At 41.4% G+C, this 27,130-nt stretch overlaps 1 protein-coding gene across 1 annotated transcript in view; it reads right to left on the bottom strand.

Annotated features, from left to right (window-relative positions):
* Window positions 1–27,130, bottom strand: part of LOC122792978 (arf-GAP with GTPase, ANK repeat and PH domain-containing protein 1-like) — a 2,685,441-nt gene that overhangs the window by 413,485 nt on the left and 2,244,826 nt on the right. The window contains exon 17 of the mRNA XM_044060583.1: window positions 26,302–26,392. Within this exon, the coding sequence (XP_043916518.1) occupies window positions 26,302–26,392 (91 nt within the window). The remainder of the gene's footprint in view (window positions 1–26,301; window positions 26,393–27,130) is intronic.

Raw genomic sequence — 27,130 nt, 5'->3', positions numbered from 1 at the left:
GGGTCTGCCCTAGGACTCTTAAAAAGATACTTATGAGCTTCAGGCACCCTGTAATACCTATCCGGCTTAACAGGAGCAGGAGGCAAAGAATCAGGATTAAGAGAAGCTTCCGTAAAAACATCTTCCACTACATCCAAAACAGGAGGAATAGCCAAAGGCCTATGCTGGGGTAACAACAGAAATTCCCTAAGCCTTTTCCTGGAATCAGAGAAGTCCTGACCTTCCCACTTAAAATGCTCCCTGATGGAATGAAGAGTTTCTGAAAAAGAAAAATCCTCAGGAGGAGTAGCAGAAGGAGTAGAATCATCCACATCAGAATCAGAATAAGGAGAGTACTCCTGCAAGTCTTCAGCCGAAGACTCTGAAACATCTGAAGCCTGCCCAAAACCCCCCAGCTCAGGCTCCACCCTAGGCCTCTTATCAGGAGGGGGCATAGAACCCCTAATCAAAGTAATCAAATCTTCTGCCATTTTAAGCATATGCTTCTTGGGCACAGTACCTGAAGAGCTAGGGGTAAAACTAACTGAAGCTAAACCTGGCCTGCCCCTGGGGGAAGCCTTTGAAACAGAAGGAGAGGGCCTAGCCACCTTAGGAAGGGGGGGGAGTATAGTAACATGAGAAGCCCCCTCAGCCTGACTAGTCTCCTGAGAGGCCACATCTTGTAATAATAAGGTCTCCCCCTGGGAACACAAAGAAACCTCCGGTGGAGCCACCGGCTCCACCGACACCTCTAAAGAACCGGCGTCTGGTACAGACGGTTCTTCTAGCCTAGGCTTAACTGCCTTGTCCTTGCGCTTCTTTGAAGAAGCGGCCGGAGCATCCAACGGCATTTTATAGTTACACCGCTTCCCAAAGACTAACCTCGCACAATCCAACCTTCTCTTTATAGTGCGTTTATTAAATCTAGCACAAGAGCAACAGCCAACAACGTCGTGCTCAGGCCCTAAGCAAGGAACACACAAAGTATGATAATCTTTATGCGGTATCTGTTTCCCACAAGAAATGCAATTATTAACTTTTTCTGACATCCGGTAAATGACTGAGGCAAGAAAAAACGAAAATATTCCCCAACGGGGTACTTAGCTAACTTTGAACTCGGTCTGAAACTTCTAAATCGAAAAATCTCAGAACGCCAACCGGCACTTGCAACACTGCTTCTGCATCGGACCATGCGGCAAAAAAGACTGAGGATATGACGCCGGTCATGCGCATTTGTACCCTGACGTTCTGACGTCAGTCAAATGCGCCCTGACCGACGTCAGCCTTATACTTTGATATTCGGGCCGACCGAGGACAGCGGACTACCCAAGTGTAAGGACTGCAGCAATGTGAGATGAAGAACATCTGTGTGTGTCACAACTGACATCCTGGGTTGTAGCAAAACTTTCCTGCCATGAAGGCAACTGCGGTTCCTTAGTGTGATCCATAAAGGGGATCAGAGAAGGGGAAGACTGTGCTATATCCATGAACTTCAAAGGCAGTGAAGGAGGAGAATAAGAAGGGGTCTCTGGAGATGGATGATCACCTCCAAAGGAAGGACAGTTCCTGCGGGGTGGGATACCTCTGGCCAAGAGTACTTGGTCCACAAGACGCAACACTTTATGTTCAGAAAGGCTTCTAGTGGACCTCACGGAGGCTGAGGGAGAAACAGGCCTGTCCACAGAAGAGGCAGGCTCAGTGCCCATCTCATCTGACCGCACCAAGGACAACGGTGCCGAGAGAGACTGAACTACTGCTGTCTGCACCGAAGAATGCACCAGCACAGGGATCGGTGCCAAAGTGGTTGTCGGTGCCGAAGCTGGAACCGACAAAACTGGAGTCAACAATAAAGGTGTTGGTTCCGAGGAAGATCTCGGAGCCGACGCGGTCAAAGTCTGTGCCGACTGAGCAGTTGGTGCCGATACAGTGGTAAAGGTCTGAACCGAGGAGCCTCTTGGTGCTGATATATAGAAGGCTGCAGGAGAAGACGAAGCCAAAATCACTAATGGAGCCGAAGGCCTCGGTGCCGAAGGTCTAGGCACCGAAAGCACTGGGGCTGACTGAGTGAGCTCTGGAGCCGAAACTTTAGCCTTTTTAGGTTTTTGTTGGGGGGGGGGTCCCCAGCCGGGGACGAAGGCAAAGATTTAGCCTTAGTAGGAACATCCAAGGTTTTCTTACGGGCTCTAGGAGGGGTTGAGGCCTCTGAACCAAAAATAGCCTCTGAATAGGGAAATTTTAGAAGTCTCTTCAGTAACAGCTTGTTTTTCCTTTCCAACAAAGTTCTACTAGAAAAGTTCTCTCAAATAGTACAGGGTGGGTCAACAGACAAATGGGAAGTTCCCAAACAATAAACACACAGAATAAGCAGAAAAAGACAAACTACACTAATAAGAGTTTGTTCACCAAACCTAAAGGAGGATATGGAAAATGACTCAAAACCATAAATGACCAAGTGGAGAAAAAGACAGCAAGACTGTTAAAAGTACAAAACCTCCTAAAATGCTCAAAGTTGAATAGAGGGATAGCTGGACTTTATAAAAAAGAAATAGAAAAACCGGGAAAAAGGGCATGCTGAACACAAATTTGGAATGACAACAAAAAAAAGACGATGGAATTCCCAATACAATATTTAGTGAGCTAAAGGGAGAACTACAGGTTCTCTGATTACTCTCGTAATCAAATCAAAGGAGAATGGAAGGAGTCCAAGAACTGAATGAGTGTGATTCCACTGTACAAAACAGTACAATAGTGTTATCAGTTTTGAAGTTAACACATGCTAATTTTAAGAGCTATGGCATAGAGAACCCAAGGGAACACAGACTCACAGTGGCAAATTCAAGCCACACAAAAATATATGTGTGTGAACCATGTCACCAATGTAGAAAATAAAGCTTTAACAACCCCTATTAAATGCAGATGTCTGCAAGGAATGTCTTCCACTGTCTGGGCGCAACTGTCAAATTCAAAGAGGACATACTGACATCATTGTTGGGTAGTTGTTAACTACAGTTAAATTTAACTGGTAAGCAACAAGTCACTTATCTGCCAAACTGTTAACAGTTTGGTGAAAAAATAACAGCTTTATAACTGTTTGACAATCACTATTAAGCTCCAAAACTAACGCTTTAACAAAAAATCAGCTTTACAGTTGTTTACCAGTCGATAGTTGTCCCCCCTCCACACACACACACACACACACACACACACACACACACACACACACACACACACACACACACACACACACACACATAACACTAGCTACAGCAGGATGAAAAAAAAAACAAACACTGGGGCGTCTGGCCAGTCACAGAAATTATTACTAGCTTTTGTGAACTGCCAGAAATAAATAATCAAACATGATGTGAATGTCCTTGCAATGGCAAGTGTTGTTTGCAGACTTTTGCATTCGACATGAGTTTTAAAATTTGTAAGACAAAAAATCTTTAATGTGCAGTATAAGAGTTATCAAGTTCATGGACAAGTATTAGGCTACCTACCCTTGCAGACCATTTTAAGCCTTGCCAGTTTCCCTTTTTGTATTCAAAATAACCTATCCCATCTGGTTATAGATTGTCCTTACCATTCCATCTCACACCTCTTTCTCCAATTTTTGCACATGGGGTTGAAGTGTCACTTCAACAGAGACAATCATCTATAGCCAAGGTTTATGGCACCTGGTGGCTAGCCCTGGTGCAATAGTTCTTCCACATCACACACCCGCACACAAACTGACACCTGTGGCTAACTTAGAATATCTCATCCAGCTACTGCATGTCTTTGGAATGTGGAAGGAAACCAGAACACCTGGAGGAAACCCATGTGAACACAAAGAGAACATACAAACTCCACAAAGAAGGCACCCCAGCCAAGAATCAAATCAGGGAACCTCTTGCTGTGAGGTGACAATTATTTTCCTCAGGGGACTACTTCAGAGGCCACTTGTTCAGAGTGAAAGGAAGCTCTAGCTGATCATGTGGAATGATGGGAATTCCCATTAAGGGCAAGACAGAATTGAATTATATCTTCTACCTGTGAGCAGTGATGTGCATGGCCCAGCCGTCTGAGTTATGTTTGCTCAGCTGTTCTCTAACAGGTTTAGTCTGCTCATAAGCCAGATGAAGATGATGAGTGGGTGATGGAGAGAGATGAAGGAGGGGGTATACAGCTGAGCCGTGATTGATCTTTGGGGCTAGCTAAAAGTTTTCAGCAGACCTAATAAACGCGCCCTTCTTCATACCCTGTCATTTTTGTTGTTCAGTTGCTTTCTTGTTTCTACCCTTCTGACCTCTAGGTATATGTCTATAGATAGGTCTAGGCCACGAAGGAAATCACTGGTTATATGTCAGGATTGGGAAGAGGTGAAAAAGTTACATTACTGTCTCCATACCCTTTCCTTTGTCCTTCTAACTTCTTGAAAAATTATTGACTTGGAAGGAACAAATGATAAACATATGAAAGATTTTTCCTTGGCTCAAATTAATTCTTAAAGTTATGCTTCATTAAGGCAATACTCTCTTTTTCTGCTCTCTCTAAACTCAAAAATATTATAAACTCACAGGGTTTCTTCCCCTGTAACATGCAAAATGTAACATGCTTCCCTTTTCAGACCTCTCAAACATTAGTTTAGTTACAGTTCTCAGACAAATTACCTAGGAGTGAGAGTGAGTGTCTTGACAGCTACAAATGAAGAAAACAATGAATAAGGCTTACATCTACTATAATCTCTATGTTTTATTTACATCTTGTGACTTTACAGTGAATGGGGCTGGACTTGTCAAGCTTGTTTTCTATTTCATAGTATCATGGTAGGATACTAAGGTGACAATTCTAAAGGGCCTTTTTAAGCCTAGCCAAGCAACCCAATAATATTAGACTGGTATTGGTCCCATAGGTTTTGTGGGGAGGTATATATGACTAAGGCACAACTGGTTATGACATATACATGAAATGCCGTGAGAAATTTATTTCAGCAGTATAGTACCATGTCACCGGCACAGAGTAAGAGTGGAAAACGAAAGAGATCCACAGGCAGTTTTTTGAGAAATGTGCAGAAAAGGAGTGGGGCAAGAAATGATCATTGTGGAATGCCTTGTTTCAGATTAGCTACTGCCGAGACAGAGAAAGAAGAAAGAATTTTAATACAGAAGTGTCAATTAAAGGGACATCTGTGGATCCAAGAAGCGACATCAGGGCTAATTCCTACATCAAGTAGGTGGTGTACAAGTAGGTTATGACCTACTAGATTGAAAACCTTTGTTAGATGGATGAGGGGTTCCTTATTAGATGAACGAATGCTTAAAATGTCAAGTACGATATGCTCGACAGCTTTTAAGTGAAAGTTCATCTAAGCGAAATGTCAGTATGTTGAAACAAGGAGTTTCGAAAAGTTACAGTTGGCCAGCCATCAGGAAGCCAATGGCTGATGTCAGAATGTTCACCCTGTCTAACCCTTCTTACAGTCCTCCATTGTGGTGCAGTCTCGACGTTCACCCTGTGTAATGTTATGACAGTCCTCGACTGTGGTGCGATCTTGGAGTTGGTATATTTAAGTAAGGAGTTGGGGGGCACAGCCTCCACATATTGGGGGTGTGTAGCCCCCCACTTTATTTTGTTTGTCGATTTGTTTTTTTTTTGGGGGGAGGTTGTAATGGTGTACAGTAGATTTTACCCGTCAGCCATTGGCTTCCTGATGGGTGGCCAACTATAATTTTTCAAAACTCCTTGTTTCGACATTGTTGGGTTTTGCTTAGATGAACGTTCGCTTAAAAGCTGTCAAGCATGTTGTACTCGACATTTTAAGCGTTCGTTCATCTAATATAGACCCGGATAAGGATGGCATCTGTGAACCATCCTTTGCCCATCCCTAGTAAGTTATTGTCAGCTAAGACACATAGGGCTGTTGACATGCTCCAGCCAGACCAAAATCTATGCTGTCTGTTAGACAGGAGGTTATAGTCTGATATATAGAGTTAATTAGGTGTGAATTTTTCCCTGGGGGAAGGGCAGTGATTAGACAGCAGAGTGAATTTGGTGAGGTTGAGTTGACTGGAGATTCGGTTTATTAAAGGATGTGTCCATATATATGGCACAGTGTTCTGGGTTAGGCACAGACTGAATATATGCTGGAGGGGTGTTGTAATGTAATTCCTGCAATAGTAGATGGACTAAGAGTGGATGTCCTCTGATCCTGGACACCTGTCAGATTTTAAGATTTTGAGAACTGCCACTGTCTTTTATTTTAATATGCATGAAGTAAAAAGTTTGGAACTGTTATCCTGCTCACAGTGAAGCTGCAGCCCATAAGGGACATTGTGCTGAAAGCACCATTTTACTTATCTTTGTCCAAATGCCAAGATGGTGAACATTTCTCTTCACCTGCCTAAAACCAGGTCTTGCATGGGGATGGCCTGCCTCACCTGAACAATACTAGTCATCTTTAACTGATGTCTGCTAACAGGAAGATGAAGGTGAATCACTAAAGGAAGACAAACTTATTGGTTTCTCCCTTTCCAAAGGACTATGTAGTACCAACAAATATTTCAAAAATTAGGCACTTAGTGTCAGGTGGTCAAATTATACTCTACGCATGATGGACAGCTGTCACTTACAGCTTGCAGTACACAACTACCTGAGCAGGCAGAACAACTAAGTGAATTAAAGGCTTACTTTATGAGCTATTTGTAATCTCCACAAGCACACATATGTAGTATGTCAATAACATGAAGATGAACATTACTTCAGCTGGATGGACAATGTAAAACTCTGTCAAAACATAAGGACGGAATATTTTATATACAGAAAAAACAAGTGATATCTGTAAGACTGAAATGAAATCATATTCAGATTATGTTCATAGGTAGGTACTAGGCTATTGGCCCTAGGGCCTATATAAGCCTAGCCAAACTGTACCCTGGCTTTTGCCACCCAAGAAAATTATTTTCCTGTGCCCCTGTCAAGCAGAACCACAGAAGTGATCCCCGGGATGAATTTCCTATCTCCCATCCAATCATCAAAATTTTTCTTGAAGAGTGCTAATGAGGGGCTTTGTTTGATATAGATAGGTAGTTTTGTTCCAGAGTACGGGAAGCCTCTGAGATAGGAATCTATCCCTCCAGCATGTTCTGTTTATTGTGGTGACAAGGTTTAGGTCCCTAGAGCGTGTAGCTCAAAGGGATTGGGATTTCTATACATGGAGCATGTCCAACAGCTCTGGGTTTGACATAGCTTTGTATGTTAGGCAGAGATCACCTCTGAGTAGGCATTATGCGACAGAGTAAAGCTGGAGTTTTTTGAGATGGTCTGCTGGAATTGAAATGGAAGGCACGTAAGGAAATAATAGTTGTGTAAAATCTTGCCATAACCATAGATGTCCTTCTCTTCCATGTTGCAGTACTCTGGACTCTTGGGTTTCCTTCTCTTGCTAACCGAATGATGTCCAGCCAGTATAAAAAAGCTTTTCATCAATGCTAGGTGCATGGGACATCGGACGTGGCTAGGGGAACGTGGGCCATAAAAGTGACGTTTGCATGCACTAGACCTCAGAACTGAGAGCCGCAGTCCCAGGAAAAACTGTGCAAGTCCAGTGCCATCCAAGAAGGGACCAGAAGGGAGGGAAGGAATACTGCAACATGGAATAGAAGGACATCTGTGGTTATGGTAAGATTTTACGCAAATATTCTATGTCCTTCTATTCACATTTTGCAGCATTCTGGACTCTTGGGCGAGTGGCAAAGCTCACTGGGAAGTAGAAAGTGGTGGCTTGGAACTATTCTCCAAAAATCCATGGAGGATAGCCCTGGCAAATCCAGCCCTGGATTTGGAAATTTGGTCCAGTTTGTAATGCTTGGTAAATGTGTGGACAGATGCCCATGTAGCTGCCTCTAAAATGGTGGCAGTATCTAATCCCTTAAAGAAAGCTCCTGATGAAGCCATAACACTAGTGGAGTGTGCTTTAACTCTGGACCCCAAGGATTTTCCATGGTATGCACAGCAGAAATAAATTGCATTGGAAATCCAGGCTGAAATTGTCTGTTTTGTCAAAGCTTTCCCCAGGGTCCTGGAGTGGAAGGAGACAAATAATTGGTCAGACTTTGACAGACTTAGGCTTATACAAGTAGAACCGAAGCTGTCTATGCACATCAAGGGAATGTAAGACTCTTACACTGTCACTCTGAGGATGGGCAAACAAGGTAGAGAGGTGAATAGCTTGGTTTAAGGAAAGTTCGTTGACCACCTCGGGCATGAAGGAAGGGCTGGTCCTGTGGGAGATGAGAAAAGGGGGAAAGGCCATGAGAGCCTGAAATTCAAAGACTCTTCTAACCAATGTCAAGGTCACTAGGAGTACTGTTTTCCATGTGCAGTGTTTCAGAGAAGCCTTAGAAGCTGGTTCAAAAGGGGCTACCCTGAGCTTCTCCAAAACGTAATTCAGGTCCCAGGGGGAGGAATAGGTTCACTAGGGTAAAGAGGTACAGCACACCCTTTAGAAATAACTTGGCAGGCAATCTGGAAGCCAAAGGGGGGTTCAGAGGCAGACAAGCTGAGATGGCAGACAGGTGAGTTTTAATGGAGGAGTACGCCAGCCCTGCCTGCAAAAGTTCACACAGATAAGAAAGCACCAAAGGGACATCACCCTGGAAAGGATCCAACTGCATTTATAGACACCATATGGAGAATCTTTTCCATTTAGATACATAAGATCTCTTAGTATTACGTTTCCTGGCTTCTTGCAGGACTGTGAGCATGTCCTCATTATAGAGGTGTCTGTAAGGGATTACAATTCTATCACCCACAGGGTGCGGTTCAGAGATTGCAAGTGGGATGGATTAGAGATCCCTTGTCCTGTGTGAGAAGGTCTACCCTGTGGGGTATATTGTGGTGATTATCCTGGTTAAATGAAGAAGGAGGGGGAACCAGTGCTGTCTTGGCCAAAAGGGGGTCACCAGCAAGATTTTTGGTCTGTACTACTGAATTTTCAGTAGGACTGTCTGAAACAGTGGGAAGGGGGAATGCATAAAGAAACACACCCTTCCAAGAGATTGAAAAGGCACCTGTTGCCCTTGCCAGAGGGCTGGGCAGCCTGGTGCAAAAAGATGGAAGTTGTCTGTTCTTAGGGGAGGCAAACAGATCCATCTGAGGTGGAGCCCATTTGTGGACTATGTCAAAGAACACATCCCTGTGGAGCATCCATTCATGAGACTGTGACATGGACCTGCTTAAGGTGTCTGCCTGAGTATTCTGTTCTGAAGGGATGTACACTGCATGAATTGTGACAACCTGTTTTTTGGCAAGATCCCTTGCTTGGAAAGCCAGTCTGCATAGCAAGTAGTGTTGCTTTCGTGTTGGTACATGAATAAACGAGTATTTGTGGGTTCTATTTAAGCAGCTTTATTCTATACAAAAACATTACTGTAAAGCTTATTTGACTATGACTAAGCAACTTATGTATAAACTAACTGTTATGATCATACATTCTTACACACTGGTTGCTTCTTCAAAATGGAACTAGAGATTGCACATGTCTGGAATATATATGTGCAAGCACAGCCTTGTATGCTTCTTAAAGCCATAGCGTACACATGCTACACTCTGATCTACATCCTCCCTCTTTGAGAAAAAGAGCATGCAATTTGTCATGAGATATTTAGCATGCAGAAATTGCAAATAATGTAGAGACATGCATTTATTTATTTATTATTTATTTTACATTTGTTAACCGGGATGGTCCGACTGGATACATGTCCTTTTTCAGCGGAGGCCCAGGGAGAAAAGCTCCAACAGAGTTACATTGATAATTAGGTGCAGTAAATGAGCTGAAAGAACTTAACAAAAACATAGGCTATTTACATACAAGTACAAGACTGCCATTACTATTTCTGAGATTACTACAAATGTAACATTAATAACATATTAGCAAGGACGGTAGGCAGTATAATGACATAGAGTTAGACAGGATACATATTTCTTTATCACAGTATACAAAGTACTTATCATCTTAGCTAGTTGTTTATGTTTTAGTTAATGGCACAGAGCTAGTCTGGGTTTGAGCAAGGACATAGCCAGTGTGACTTGAAGTGGAGTTTTAGACTACTTTTGAATTGACTTACAGAAGTTGCAAGCGTGATGTTAATTGGGAGAGAGTTCCATATTTTACCAGTGGTGTTGGCAAATAGCACGTCACCACCTAGGTTGAGAGATTTAGTTGTTTGGACAAGGAGTCTCTTTGCTGAGCGAAGGCAGCTTAGACTGGAGTAGGGAGTCATTAAGTTTTTAGTGCTGGGGTATTATCAGGTTGTTTAAGGATTTTGAAGGCCTCTATGAGTTGGGACTGGTGAAGAAGGTGTGGGAATTCTATCCATCCAAGCTTTTTCAGGTTAGTACAGTGGTGTGTTCTGTAGGGTAGGCCTGTAACGAACCTGGCAATGTGATTATAGCAGGATGAGAGCTTGGCCAGATCAGATTTGTTAAGGTGAGTGAGGACAGGAGAGGCATACAGTAGGGTAGAGAGAAGGTGTGAACGGGCTGTGGCTGCCCTGGCATTCAGGGTAAGGAAGGCTTTAATTCTATATAGGGTCCCAAGTTTCTTGTTGACTGACTTAATGGCTTGGTTGATATGTTTATCAAATCTGAGTTTATTGTCAATGTTTACTCCTAATAGCTTTGTATAGGTGTCTGGGGAGATGATGGTCCCATTATTGGATTTTATAGTGAAGTTTTCAGTCGGAGATCTATTGGTTGGGTAGAACAGAAGTAACTTGGTTTTGTTTGGATTTAAGATCAGGAGATGGTTGGCAAGCCAGTTTTCGACTTTGGTGAAGCTATGTTGGGTGGTAGTTAGTAGATTTGCAAGAGAGGCATTGGAACATATTATAGTCGAGTCATCTGCATATTGAATGCAGGTGGCTTCAGGGATGACTGGATGTCGTTTATGAAGACTGAAAAGAGGAGAGGTCCTAATATGGAACCTTGAGGAACTCCTATGTTGTTTTGCCACATTACTGCTTGTTGTCTCCCAGTGAGGTAAGCTTGAAACCAGTCAAGGGCTGGAGTATCTAGATACAGGGTTTTTAAAGTATATAGAAGTAACTGATGGTTTACCATATCGAAGGCTTTCGATAGGTCCAGGAAGAGAGCGGAGGATAGTTTTTTATTATTCCGGTTAAGATTAATGTTTTCAGTAAAAGAGAGGAGGGCAGTGGTTGTACTATGATGGGGTCTGAATCCATGTTGAGAGTCTGTGAGTAGTTTATTTTGGGTTAGATAGAGCATTAGTTGGTTGTGCATGCACTTTTCCATAATTTTGGCAAGTGGTGATAGTATGGCTATAGGTCTATAGTTGGATAGTTCTGTGGATGAACCTCCTTTGTGGAGTGGAATAACATAGGATATTTTCCAAATTGAGGGATTGAGGCCTCGGTTATGGTTCTGTTAATTAGGATTGAGATAGGGTAGGCTACGACATCTGCAGCAATTTGCAGGTATTCAGCTGGCAGAAGATCGGCTGAAAGGGTGGTTGGCTTCAGTTTTTTCAAAAGGGATCTGATAAAGGATGTGGACACTGGCTGGAAGTTAAAAGAGAGTTGTGAGTCGGGTATAGTGTTTATAGAAGTGTGGGGAGGAGAAAGTTGGTTAGCTAATGACTGGATGGTTTCTGTGAAGAAAGTATTGAATGAATTGGCTATATCTTCTTGGCTCTTGTCAGATAATGTTCCTGGGGTCGGAGTAGTGGATTTGCCTGGTTGGAGAAGTTTATTTATGCCTGCCCAGTACTTTTGAGGGTTACTCTGATGTTTATGTTGCAGATTGTAGAAGTAATTATTCTTATCTAGTATGATGGCTTTTTTAGTCTCATTTCTAAGTTGTTGGAATTTGATACGATCTAGGGGTAGTTTGGTAGTGCTCCATTTATCCCACGCTTTGTCTCTAGTTGTTATTTTGGTTTTGGTGTCTGTTGTTAGCCAGGGTGCTAGTTGAGTTTTAATTCTTATTGAGCGTTTAGGGGCATGCGAGTCAAGTATAGTAAGGAATGAATTGTTAAATTATGACACTGCCTCATCAAGGGGAAAGAACTTTAGTTTGTCCAGTTACATGATTTGAGTTCAAGTTGAAATTTAGTTGGGTCAAAGTTTTTCTTGGATCTGATAGACCTATAAATAGGTAAGCTTGTACAATTAATTTTGTCTTTCATGATGTATGTGAGCAGGTGATCACTAAGATCATTAGGGAGAGTTCCAGACATATAGTTCTGGGGATGACTGTTGGTGAGTATCCAGTCTAGTATACTCTCTTTTTGGTTATTGTTACTTGTACGTGTGGTAGATGATATTATCTGAGAGAATCCATGTAGGTTAACAGGGATGGGGTTGGACTGTGCTGTGCATTGGTTCCAGTCAATATTAACATCGCCCAAGACAATGGTTTCTTGAGGGTAGTTGTTGGCTATCCAATGTAGAATGACCTCTAGTGTTTCTACATTGTTCCCAGGGGGAATATAGGTGACAATTAGGTTAATGCCCTTATGATTATTTAGTAGAAATTTTAGAGCTAGTATTTCCGCGTTAGAGACCTGGGGTGGTTGTATAGGGTTAGTTATGATGTTAAGTGTGCTATTATATAAGACGGCTATTCCACCTCCTCTTTTCTTTACTCTATCTGCCCTAAGTATATTGTAACCAGGAGGCAGGATCTCATTGTCTTTGGTTGATGGCCGGAGCCATGTTTCAGATAGACACATTATGTTGGGGAGGTATGTGGCTAGTACAGCATGCAGGCTATGTATCTTATTGTTTAGGCTTCTAATGTTTAAGTGGCATATTAGGAGGGAGTTGACCAGTTGGTGGGAGAGTGGTGGGCTGGTAGGATTTTGAGTTAAGGTTGGGCCTGGATTAGGATGGATGTCCCCATCTTTGGTTATGTTTTTTCTTAGATACGCTAGTAGTCTAATAACTTTGAATAGTAGTTTTAGTTCATATTTGGATTTTGGTGTTGATTGGAGTTTTTTTTTAGAAGCAAGTGGTTGGAATTTACAATTTTTGGGGTAGTGTAGTAGTGGACAAGTTCCGCAGTCAGTGGAGGTAGGGGGGGGGGTCTTGGTTTGGCATTTTGGATAAGAGAAACCTACGAATGTGAGATTTTCATAGCTAGTAAGAAAGTATGGCAGAATTAGGAGTGGTAAGATAAGAGGAAGGAGTTTATAATTATTTATAGACATGTTATATGTCATCAATGGGTGGGGTCAATGTGCTTCAGAGGAATAGTAGTGGTTAAACAGTAAAGTGGTGGTGGGGGGGAAATTGGAGAGGAAGTTGTATAGGTTGGAGTGGAAGTAGGGGTGTGGCCTAGTGGCTATAAATGTAGACACAGTGGGGGCGGGTGGGATAAGGGGGCAGGGAGAGAAGCGGAGCAGGGCTAACGCAGTCCCAGTATTTGGTCCTATGAGTGGGGTAAATAGTCTGATAGTGTAAGTAAGCAGATTGGAGTACAGGCTTGAAATTCAACATAAACATATACAGTTGTAAAATGTCTAATACAATTCAACATAAATAGGCATTTACAGTTGTAAAACACTTACTGGAGAGACACTGAGCCTTCATGGGGCCTGTAGCAGAGTGGATTGTAGTTTTACAAATGGTGCCTGCCACAGGTAATATTTATTAACTCTGGGATTGTCTTAAGGTAATAAACAGGGAAGGGAGGGGAGAACAAGGGTGTGAGCAGGCAGTTCTTTGTACTGCTGCTAATGAGCCCAAGCAAGACAAGTATGTGTTAAGAACAATCACAATTGACCAAGGACTGCTCTGAAACTGTAAGTCTTGTCTTAATTTCTCAGGTGGAAAACCAGGATAACCTTGTATCAGTAGGCTACTGTGGTATAGTTTAAATAAACAAACACACAGTATTGATCAGTTATTGATACTATTTGCTAACAGAAGGGAATAAGAGAAAGTGGAAGGTGTGTGTGTGTGGTGGTGGTGGGGGGGGGGGGGCTGCTTACAGCCAAAGCACAGTGCTCTCCAGGGGAAAATGAAGATTGGCTCAAACAGTTAGACACATATTCAAAGTTAACTGTAGCTGTTTGCAGACAGTTCAGACCCGGACTGCACTTTTCTTATAGGAATGTTAAAGGTGGTACCGGAGTTGAATACTTAAGAGTGGTGTTAGGTTCAAAGTTAACTGTAGCTGTTTGCAGACAGTTCAGACCCGGACTGCACTTTTCTTATAGGAATGTTAAAGGTGGTACGGAGTTGAATACTTAAGAGTGGTGTTAGGTTCAAAGTTAACTGTAGCTGTTTGCAGACAGTTCAGACCCGGACTGCACTTTTCTTATAGGAATGTTAAAGGTGGTACCGGAGTTGAATACTTAAGAGTGGTGTTAGGTTCAAAGTTAACTGTAGCTGTTTGCAGACAGTTCAGACCCGGACTGCACTTTTCTTATAGGAATGTTAAAGGTGGTACCGGAGTTGATTACTTAAGAGTGGTGTTAGGTTCAAAGTTAACTGTAGCTGTTTGCAGACAGTTCAGACCCGGACTGCACTTTTCTTATAGGAATGTTAAAGGTGGTACCGGAGTTGAATACTTAAGATTGGTGTTAGGTTGGAGAGACACTGATCCTTCATGGGGCCTGTAGCAGAGTGGATTGTAGTTTTGCATTATATAACACTAAGTACACATCTATATACAATCAAGTCCACTTTGCTGTGTATTTCACACTGGGTTTAGAAACTCGCCCATATCGTTTGACATAAAACCGAGAATCAGTTTTAGCAACTGGAACAGTCTCTGCAAAATGCTGTTGACCTGTGGAATGTTCAAATTACTCTCTGGAACAGAATCAGACTTTTGAACACAAAATGGTCTAGAAACAATGTCTGACTCAGTCTTTGATTTAGAGTCTGCATCACAGATACAATGTTGTGATTGCAATGGTGATGATTCTGGTACAGGAAGATGTCTGCGATTCCTCTTATACTCTACATCCTTGGAGCTTACCCAATAAGATCTTGGTTCGGCACAAATGCCTGTTATCTGTCCTAGTCAATCAAAACCTTTCGTTGTCTGGATTCGTACCTTCTCTCCCTCCTTCAACAAACGAAGAAATCTGCTCATCTGTCATAACTAAATTACTGGATATTATGCTTCTTCAACAATTAAGCCTTTATGGTTTTATTGTTCTTAGAGTTAGGCTGCAACAAACTTGATGAAATAGGTAGAATAGTTCTAGTTTGTCTGGAAAGTAGTCTGAGCAGGTGAGCCAAGAATATCGTCACAAGGTATGTTTCTCAGATTAAGTAAATTAAAGAATACATCGGTATTGTCACACTTTGACTTTTCAAGTAATTGCTTTGCACTGTGTACTGCATGTTCAGCTAAACCATTGGATTGAGGATATTCAGGACTACTTGTGACATGTACAAAGTCCCATTCTCTCACAAATTTCTGAAACAATTGGATAATAAATTGTGTACCATTGCCAGAATAAAGCTTGCACGGACTACCATGAACCAAAAAATGACGTTTAAGCTTAGTGATAACAGCTGTTGAAGCTAAGTTTAGTAGCAGATCAATTTCAAACCAGTTCGAGTAAGAGTCTACCAAAAACAAATAGTGTTGATGATCCATTCAAAGATATCAGTTGCAACAGTAGACCAAGGTAGTCCAGGTATTGGATTTAGTTGAAGTAGTTCTTTTTGCAAATGTACTCTCATACTATTACATATCGAACAAGAAGAAAGAACACTGTCAATGTCTTTGGATATTGAAGGCTAAAATACTAATTCTCTTTCCCTTCTCTTAGTGGATGATGAACCTGAGTGGCCACGATGCAAAATCTGAATATATTCATGCTGCAATGAAGCAGGAACAACAATTTTAGGACCTTAGAAAATGATACCATCTTCCATCAACAATTCATCTCTGTAGGGAAAGTATGATTGCACCTCAGGAGATACACTAGATTATTTTGATGGCCATCTGACACTGATGTAGTGATTGAGCTTTTGTGAAATTCAATCAGCCATAGTGTGATCTCTCAACTCATCAAGTCTAGTGGTGGACAAATTACACACTGACATTACATCAAAGTCAAAATTTTCATCATCAAGCAGTTTTGTTTTACTTCTAGGTGATTTGGATAAAGTATCAGACAGATAAAGCAATTTACCTTTAGTGTAGACCATTTTGAAATTGTACTTTTGCAATTTGAGCATCATTCTTTGTAATCTCGCTGGAGCAGAATGCATAGGTTTCTTGAAAATAGTAACTAGAGGCTGATGATCAGTTTCAATTTGAATAGCTCAACCATAAATATAATAGTGAAACTTGGAAAATGCAAAAACTATTGCTAGAAGTTCTTTTTCATTTTGAGCATAATGCATCTCAGTTTGAGTAAGTGGCCTAGATGCACAGCCTACTGGTCTGCCCTCCTGTAGAATAACTACACCAAGACTAAAATTAGAAGCATCACAGGATAGTACAACTGGTTTATTCACGTCATAGTACCTTAATGTAAGGGGGGGTCTCAATTTTCTGCTTAAATCATCAAATGTCTTCTAATGATGATGTAACCATGACCATGTGACATTCTTTCATGTTGGCTCTCTCAAAGGTGCTGTCAGCTCACTGAAATCTTGTCTAAACTTGCCCAAATACTTGACCATGACCATGCCCAGAACATGCTGTAAAGTCTGCACATTATCTGGGATCTCTGATATAACGGTTTGTTTGGCTGGGTCGGGTTTTAAACCTGTACTTGTAAACAAATGTCCTATGTAGGTCACTTCTGAAAGCCTGAATTTGCACTTCAGAGGATTAAGCTTCAAACTTACTTCACGTGATTTGTCTAGAACTTTCTTGAGGTTTCTGTCATGCTCTGCTTCACCACTGCCTTCTACTACCAGATTGTCTACTATTATGGCAAAAGCATAACCTGAAAAAAATTTGTTCCACTGAACGCTGAAAAACTTCACTAGCAGAATGTATTCCAAATGGCATACTTGGAAATCTGTATCTGCCAAATGGGGTACTAAAACAGTTAGAAATGAGGATCTGCGATCAAGCATCTCTTGTCAAAATGAACTTGTTGCGTCCAAAACAGAAAATACAGTAGCATTTGGTATTAGAGCTGCGACTTCCTCTACTGTGCACACTGGATGATATGGCCTTTTTAATGCTTTGCTCAAATCTCTAGGATCAATGCATATTCTGATTTCATCTGAGTCTTTTTTGTAAGCGGCTACCATGGATGACACACATTCAGTTGGTTCTGTGACTGGACAAATCACACCTTGCTTGCACCACCTTGTCCAACTGAGCTTTGACTTTATGTTGTATAGGTATAGGAACTCTTCTTGTTGGTCTGACCACTGGAGTGACTTTGAGGTCAAATTTCATAGAATACACAACTGGAAGCTTTGCCCAACTTGTCACTGAAAACATCATACTCTGAGAAAATGGCTTCTGCAAAACTTGAACTTGGAACTGCATTCATATGATGAATTTCTTTAGCAAAAGAAAACAGTTTAATTCTCAAACTATATTTGAGACCTAATAAAGATTGCACTGTTCGTCGGACTACATAGAATAAGTTGCAACAGTTCTCAGCCAAATAACATGGAAGTATTACTTAACCTTCGATTTGAATTTCTTCACCTCCATACGCAACAAGTCTCGCACTGTTGGTTACATTAAGTGGCTCGATGGCTCTTACTTTTGCAAATGTATCTGCTGATATAACACTGCACTTTGATCCAGTGACTACTTTGAGCTCTGTGAATTTCCCATTGATCTGAACTGTGCAAAACACTTCACTCCTTGCTAATAAATTTACTGTGTCAACTCTTTCTCCCAGCACTGATACACCATCTGCGCAGACAGATGACTGTTTTGGCTCGACTTGATCAACTTGTTTTCTTGTATGACCTTTCTTTATAACTGTGAGGCTTACTTAACTTGCAAAAATTTTGAAAAGGGTTCCATTTTTTACACTTATGGCACTGCTGACCATATGCTTAACATTTCTCTCTCTTAGATTCACGATTTGCAAAACAGTTACAACAGTTAACAATAAAGCTAGACTTGGGTATTGCTGACTCACGCTTGTATGGCACTGAGGTGGCAGTGGAGCTTGCATTTCTGGAACTTTCTGGAATACTCGGCACCTTCTTTGGAATTCCAATGGTTGCTCTTTGCTTAGGCCTGTTTCTGCTTGCCATGTGTTGAATACCGTCTACGTTTGCTCTGAAGCTTACTGAAACAATGCTTTTGTCATGTGTAAGCATGTTTGTGTGCCTCTCTGTCACCTCATGGATCTGACAAATCTCTACTGCCTTCCTTAATGTCAAATCACTGTCACGAAGCAAAATCTTCCTCACAGCAGCACTGTTAATACCACATACAAGTTTATCCTTTATCAGCTCATCTTTCAAGTCACCAAACCGACACATTTTAGCCTTGTTCCTCAAGTCAGTTATGTAAGCTGCAAATATTTCCCCTGACTTCTGATTCCTTGTGTAAAACAAATGGCTCTCTAATGTAATGTTCATTTGGGGGTTGCACATTTCTCTGAACTTACGTTTTAAACACTTTGGGTCTTCTCTCTATTCAGCTTGCACAACAATATGGCGGTCTGCACCAACACCTTCATACACTGCTGGTGCATATACAAATGATCGCTTTCTTTCTATAGCCTCAGATCCTGCAAGATTCAACAAAATAAATGCCATTGTGCGTGCACCTCTAGCTGCAGAAGCTGCTTGTATAAAAATATCATGCTCTTGTTCGAATATTCTCCAGTTCTTTGCAATATTCTGGTGAAACACAAGCTGTTCTGGTTTTCTACATCTGTTTGCCATATTGACACTTACCAACAAAGGATCTTGCAAATACATACAAATACACACACACACACACACACACACACACACACACACACACACACACACACACACGGACACACACACATATATATATATATATATATATATATATATATATATATATATACGTGCATAAGTAATTGGCATGAACACTCAACTTGGCTAATGCTCTTCTGCTTTATATCTGCACTTTCTTTGTGCTTATCTGTATTATGCAAATGAATAACTACGTAGTGCTTTCAGTTGACTGAACTTTGCAAAACAAACCTGTCAGGCTTCTCGATGCTTTATTGCACTTTGAAAAATACCTTTGCAAATTTCTTAATGCTTCACTGTGCTTTATGTAATACCTTTTTAACTTTCTCGATGCTTTACTGTACTTTGCGAAATAACTTTCTAGCTTTTTCAATGCTTTATGAAACTCAGTAGAATAGCTTTTCAACTTATTTGCTGCTTTTCAGAGCTTAATGGAATACTTTCTCAAACTCTGCAATACTTTTATGAATTTCGGTAACTTTCTCAAACTTAGTGATGTTTTTATGAATTTCGATAAGTAAAGGCAACAATGCTAAATGATTGGCTATCGGAATTGGTAAAGGCAAAAATGCTAAAGTAGTTGCTTAGAAATCTATCGATAGAGGCAGGCATGTAACAGTCATGCATTATCACTTTATCGGGAATTGGTAAAGGAAAAATGTGAAAGTAGTTGCTTGGAAATTTATCGATAGAAGCAGGCATGGAACAGTCATGCATTATCACTTATTAACGTCGTCGCTTTAAGAAACATTTGAGAATTCTGCAATGCAAATGATCAATTCACGAGCACTGAAATACTCTTGTAATCTTTTATAAGAAACACCTTTCTTTAATACAAGAAACACGTCAAGCAATTGCACAGTGCGAATAATCTGATTTTGGTTGCCCAAATTCAATGCCTCTTGAGATATATGCACTTTGTAAATAACTAGATGCAATAAACTGAAATGTTCCCAAAATGGCAACACCTTGCCAGGCAACTCCTTACAGTTCAAGAAGCACTCTGGAATGGCGGCATACTGCAAACAGCCACACCCAGCACAAGAACTTTTTGTCAAACAACCAAGTTTCAATTGATTGATACAAGACAGTTGCACTCTATACACAGTGAACTCTTTGAAATACATGTACAGTAATAAGCACACACTGTAAGCACTTTTACACACACTGAGATACTTCAAATGACTTCAGTTACTTTTTTCATATCAAACAGAGTCGTAGTTATGCCCAAACACAGCACTTTGCCCAACATAGCAGTTGTCTTGCTTTATTTATTTATTTTTTTACTATGCCCCTTTTTTTCTCATTTATTTTTTATTCTTTGTGCTCATTTAAACCCATTTCTTTTTATGCCCAGCGTAGCACTTTCTTTGTACTTGTTTTACTCTAAACATGCCGAGTTATGCCTCAAACATACTCATTTTGTACTTTAACATGCTTGTTTTATCTTTAACATGCTCATTTTGTACTTCAAACACATTTGTTTCATCAAACACCTTATCTTAATCATTTTCTTTAGTTAATAAACTTTTTGAGCTTTCCGTTTGCCTGATAATGTGGTTTATGCCCTTGTAATGCCTTTTTTTGCCTCATTACATCGAGTAAATAATTTGTGTTGCTTTTCATTACTTTGAATTCCTTCTGGTCATGTATGCACTGTTTTCTCTTGGTTTTGCCTTTGCTGTCTCCTTTACATCTCATGGCTCTAAATGTTTTGCTCTTTTCCATCCTGGTTCTGACACCACGTCGCTTTCATGTTGGTACACAAATAAACGAGTCTTTGTGGGTTCTGTTTAAGCAGCTTTATTCTATACAAACACATTATTGTAAAGCTTATTCGACTATGACTAAGTAACTTATGTACAGTGGATATAAAAAGTGTACACACACCCCTGTTAAAATGCCAGGTTTTTGTGATATAAAAAAATGACACCACAATAAATTATTTCAAAACTTTTCCCACCTTTAATGTGACCTATAACCTGTACAATTAATTGAAAAACAAACAAATCTGTTAGGGGAAAAAATATAAAAAAATAAAAAAACATACTATACACTGTATATAAGTGTGTGCACCCTTAAACTAATACTTTGTTGTGTGTGCACGCCCTTAAACTAATACTTTGTTGAAGAACATTTTGATTTAATTACAGCATTCGGTCTTCCTGGGTACACAGCTACCATCAACTAAAGAGACTCTGATTAACCCCAAATAAAGTTCAACTGTTCTAGTAGGATTTTCCTGACAGTTACTCAGTTGCTTGCTACAGCAAAAGCCATGGTTCACAGAGAGCTTACAAAGCATCAAAGGGGTCTCACTGTTGAAAGGTATCAGTCAGGAGAAGGGTACAAAAAAATTTCCACAGCATTGGATATACCATGGGGTGAAGACAGTTATCAGAGAGTGAAGAAAATATGGGACGGCAGTGACGTTGCAAAGAACTAGACGTCCCTTCAAAATTGATGAAAAGACAAGACAAAAACTGGTCAGGGTGGCTACCAAGAAACCTACAGCAACACTGAAGGAGCTGCAGGAATTTCTGGCAAGTACTGGTTGTGTACTACATGTGACAACAATCTCCTGTATTCTCCATATGTCTGGACTATGGGGTAGGGTTGCAAGACATAAGCCTTTTCTTATACAGTAAAACATCCAGGCCCAGCTAAAATTTGCAAAACAATACATCAAGTCTCCCAAAAACATGTGGGAAAATGTGTTATGGTCTGATGAGACCAAGGTTTAACTTTTTGGCCACAATTCCAAAAGGTACATTTGGCGCAAAAACAACACTGCATCACCAAAAGAACACCATCCCCACAGTGAAGCATGGTGGTGGCAGTATCATGCTTTGGGGTTGCTTTTCTTCAGCTGCAACTGGGGCTTTAATCAAGGTGGAGGGAATTATGAAAAGTTCCTAAAACCAGTCACATTTGGCCCAAAAACTTCAGGTGTCTGCTCGAAAGCTGAAGATGAAGAGGAATTTCACCTTTCAACATGGCAATGACCCCAAGCATATATCCAAAATCAACAAAAGAATAGCTTTACCAGAAAAAAATTAAAGTTTTGGAATGTCCCAGCCAGAGCCCAGACCTAAATTCAATAGAAAATCTGACCCAAAGAGGGCTGTGCACAAGAGATGCCCTCGCAATCTGACAGATTTTGCAAGGAAGAGTGGGCAAATATTGCCAAGTCAAGATGTGGCATGCTAATCGACTCCTACCCAAGATGACTGAATGTTGTAATTAAATTAAAAGGTGTTTCAACAAAGTATTAGTTTAAGGGTGTGCACACTTATGCAACCAGCTTATTGCATGTTTTTTATTTTTTATATTTTTCCCCTAACAGATTTGTTTGTTTTCAGTTGAATTCTACAGGTTATAGGTCATATTAAAGATAGGAAAAGGTTTGAAATGATTTATTGTTGTCTCATTTTTTATATCACAAAAATCTAACAGGGGTGTGTACACTTTTTATATCCACTGTACAAACTAACTGTTGTGACCATAAATGCTTACACACTGGCTGCTTCTTCAAAATGGCACTAGGGAATTAATGTGTCTGGAATATATACGTACAGCCTCGCATGCTTCTTAAAGACATAGCATACATACACTACACTCTGATCTACAAGTAGGATTTTGTTCCCCCCTGCTTGTTGACATACCAGAGATGTGTAGTGTTGTCTGTGAACAGTTTCAGTGGGCCTTGTTTCAGTGTGAACTAGAAGGCCTTTAGGGCCAAAAGAATTGCTCTCATCTCTCTAATATTGATATGCTCCTGTTTGATGGAGTCTGACCAAGTGCCCTGGACCGTTAGGGTTGCTCCCCACCCCAGATCCAAGACATCCGTGTACATTTCCTGTATTGGCAGGGGTCCTGTAAGGGTCGACATGGGTTGCAATTCACTTGTTTCAACCACCACTGAATCTTTTTCTTGCGGCAAGGTAAGTCGGGGATTTTGTACTCTACAGGATGAGAGTGCTGAGTCCAAATGGACCTTGGGTACCATTGTAGCTTTCTCATGTAGAGCCTCACCAAAGGCAACAAGAGAATGGTTGATGCCATGTGACCCAGGAGCCTGAGGTACTGCCTGGCAGTAAATTCTGTGGCCTGAAGGACAGAGAGCAGGTACTGCCTTATGTTTCCACCTTTTGAGGCGGTAGGAAGGCCCTCATGACATCCGTTCATATCCTGCACCCCAGGAAAACAAAGTCCTGAGAGGGTGTCAGGTTGGACTTGGGATCATTTACCTTGAATCCCAATGCCTGCAGGAGAGAGAGATGTCTGTAAATGGAGTAGGAGGGATTCTTTGCAGTCCACCTGAATAAGCAGGTCATCTAAGTAAGGGAAAATTTGAATCCCTTGGATTCTTCAGAAGGCCAACACTGATGCCAAGCATTTGCTGAAGACCCTTGGTGCTATAGAAAGGCTGACGGGCAAGGCCAAGCATTGAAAATGTGAAGAGGTCACAGAGAATCACAGATATCTGATGAAATATGGCCTTATGGGGATGTGTAAGTAGGCATCCTTGATGACCAAGGTAGCCATGAACCCATGAGGTAAGATCAAAAGGAAAAGGGTTTGCAGAGTGAGCATTCAAAAGGTGGGCACTTGCAGAAAGAGAGTGAGGTGGGAGAGATCTATGATTGGTCTCCAGGGGCCATCTTTCTTTGGGATTAGGAAGAGCCTGGAATAGAATCTTTGTCCTTTTTCTGTCAGAGGAACAGGTTGAATAGTACCCTAGGCAATGAGATTGTCTAGAACTGGTTGAAAGAAAGGGAGCTGTTCTTTGGGGGCTGTGGAATGGCCCTCCAAGATGGAGCAGTAATCCAGGGCATGAAATAACCCTTTTCTAGTATAGATAAGACACACCTGTCTGTGGTGATGCTTTTCTACACAGGAATCGAGTTGGGGAGGGGTTCAACAGTGGCAGGTAGTCACAGACTACCTGCCCTATCTTGAAATTGAGGCTTCTGTGCTGGAGTCTGAACAGGCCTGGAAAGAGTAGTTTTCTTCCTGACAGTTTTTCTAGCCCTGGAAGAAGGGGTGGGGGCAGAATGCTTTCTGATAAACTGAGTTTTCAAAGGGTAATTTCTGCGGAATTTGGGGATAGGAGAAACAAACAAGTGCTTAAGGTCTTGTAACTCCTTCCCCTTTTGTTGCAGAGTCTTGAATAACTCAGCCACTTTTGTCCCAAAAAGAGTTGAGTTATCAAGGGGTGCTTCCAAGAGTTTTGCCCTGATGTCATTAGGTAGGGGCTGTAACCTTAGCCAAGAATATCTTCTCAGGACTGAGGCAGATGCAGCTGACCTTGCCGAAGCTTCTGCAGTAACACAGCTGCACCTAATGGAGTGCCTAGTGACCTGACAGGATAGGGATATAAGGCTGGATAACTAAGCCTTGGCAGGAGAATCTGAGATGTCACTCAATTGTTTAGTGGCTTTTTCTAAAAGGGCTAGGGCATATTTAGACATGTAGGTTTGATAATTTATTGCCCTGAATGCCAAAGTTGAGAAGGTGTAGAACTTCTTCCCAAAGCATTCCATGAGCTTGCTGTCTTTGTCAGTAGGGAGGAGGGAAGAGGATGGAAGGAGTTTGGATGCCAGGGTCAGCTGCAGGGCACTTAACGAGAAATTTGGCTCCATCAGGGACTTTGTAGACTCTTATCAGGCCTTTGGGGTGCAGGGGGCTGAGAGTCAAGATTGAGAGATACTGCACTAAATGCATCCAGAAATGCTGGCAGTACTGGTGGTATGGCTAAAGGGGCAGAGGAGTCCATCTGAAGAAGTTCATGCTATATTTTCTGAACTTCTGTCATCTCAGAGGAATCCCATTTGAAATGCTCCCTCAACTTTGCAATGGTCTCCCCAAAGGTGAGATCCTCAGCTGGGGAATCTGTCTCTGTATATTCTTCCTCTGGAGAGGCACAGCTAAGGGGGGAAGGTAATTGGGAGAATCCCCTGAGGAAGAGTTAGAAGATTCCTCAGCTTCATCTTGTGAGGTGTCTAAGGCCTGAGGCCTAGGGGTCACTGGGGATGTTAACGGAGTAGCAGGTCTTAGAGCCATAAAGACATCAAAAAGATTCTGTGAAAAAGCCTGCCAATCTGGCTGTCTCTCAGCTGGGGGTGAAACATTCTTCCTTTTCTCCATCTTTTTAAGAGAAGGCCTAGAGGGTGTCAGAACCATGGTAGGCCTGGAGTCAGTTATCAGTGAGGTAATATAGGGATCCGACCAGGTGGCCGGTGCAAGCTGAGGTTCCCACTTGCCGTCCGAACCCGACATCTGCGAAAACTCCTTGCATGTGCTTTCCACATCGATACCCACTGTACCTATTTTGGCTGTGACTGATCATTCCTCCTTGCTGACACTGGCCACAGGAGGGACGTTGGGTGGAGGTGGTGCAGCTACAGATTCAGGCCTAGCAATTTTGGCCTTTATCTTGGGTGGCTCAATGTGCTGACTGGACGGCCTCTCCATACCTAAAGCTAAGTGCTTATGGTGCTGATTCTCCAGATAGATGTTTAAAGCATGCAGTCTGCTACTCAAGGTTTTCAGGATGAAGGCCTGGCAGATGGAGCAGGAATTAGGATCGTTTATAAGGCCCTAGACAAATAAAGGCAAAGCTTGTGGGCATCTTTATGGGGGATCTGACGACCACACTTACTCTTCCATTCCTGGATGGCATGAACCCATACAGGCATGCAGTCACCCAAAAAACAAAATGTCCCCAATGGTGTACTTTATCTTAGACTTTTCGATCCAATGGGCAGTACAGCAAGAAAGCCTGACATTCGAATGGCAGCAGTGAAGTTCTGAAGTTTGGTGTGTGCAGAGATCACTTTTATGGCCCACATTCCCTTAGCCACATCAGACGTCCCATGCACCAGCAGTGACAAGAAATTTTTGTATACTGGCTGGACCATTCAGGTAGCAAGAGAAGGAAACCCAAGAGTCCAGAATACTGCAGCATGTGAATAGAAGGACATCTATCTATTTTAGACTAGTATGAGAAGACCATGGCACTGAAATGGGGTGGTCCCAGGAAAACCCTAGTGGTGGAAAAAGTAAAGCTAAATTCAATGCAATTCCTGTGTTATGCATGTGCTGCAACAGTTTAATAATGGAACAAAAATGGAAGGCACACAAGGAACCATTTGTTTTACATCAATATGAGAAGAAAAGCCATGATACTGAAATGGGGTAATCCCAAGAAAAACACTGCTGGGGAAAAAAGTAAAAGCCAAAGTCAATGCAATTCCTTTACGTGCACACAAACAGTTACACAGAAAATAAAACATACATTTGAAATCAATGAAAAAAGTACGGTTGGCCATTTAATGAAAGTTAAGTGTAAACAAAAAACTAACAGTACTTTCTGACAAATCATATTTCTTGTAGTGGTCAGTACACTCACTTTGTCCCTCACAGTCTGCACAGAGCGAGTTCCCTCTAACGTTTCGTATCGACTGTAGTGCAATGACCTCACTTTGGCTTGTCTGTCGAGACTGTAATAAAGGAAGGAAAATAAGGAAGATTTACTTATTCAGAACTATTAATTTATTTCAGAAAACATGAACCTATATGCCTCTGTATATTTTTTATGTGCGTGTGCGTGTATGTGTGTATACCAATACATCTGCATCTGTGGGAGACATAGTTTCTGTCATAATCAGATAATGCAATTTACTCGTATTCATTCACTTATTTTAGAAAAATTGAGGCCAGAGTCCTCGTCTCTGGCACCAAGTCTAACATATAGCCATCAAGCAAACAAAGAATACAGCTAATGCTTTTTTTTTCATCGATGATGCCATAATCTCTGAAGATGACGCACATTTGCAGCACAAATGGGAGCTATACAGACCTTCAGTCTGTAAAAAATTATTCCTCAAATGGAACTGGCCAACTACAGAATCTCACTTACTGTGGTATTAAATCTCAATTACCTCTACTGAGCTGCAGCTATCTATAACAGGGGACAATGCAGGGTCAGGAGAAATGTATAGGTCCATTCTGCACACCTCCCCTCTGCTCCCTTTAATTCCGAATGTTCTTTATAAGGCAACACGCAAGCAATAATGCCCAAAAGGGTGTGTGTTAATGTGTATTTAATGCCTGCCGAGGGGTGTTGTGAGGCCAAATGCCGCAGGTGGAGGAATTTTATCACAATAAATCTGCATATTTCTGCATATTTCATACATGACTCTGATATGCGCATCAATCTATCTGCGTGGTCTACTCTC

Source organism: Protopterus annectens, chromosome 2.part0 (genome assembly GCF_019279795.1).
Source record: "Protopterus annectens isolate FY-2018-M chromosome 2.part0, PAN1.0, whole genome shotgun sequence".
NCBI lineage: Eukaryota > Metazoa > Chordata > Ceratodontiformes > Protopteridae > Protopterus > Protopterus annectens.
The sequence above is the reverse complement of the archived record's forward strand: the minus strand, read 5'-3'. Positions and strand labels throughout refer to the sequence as shown.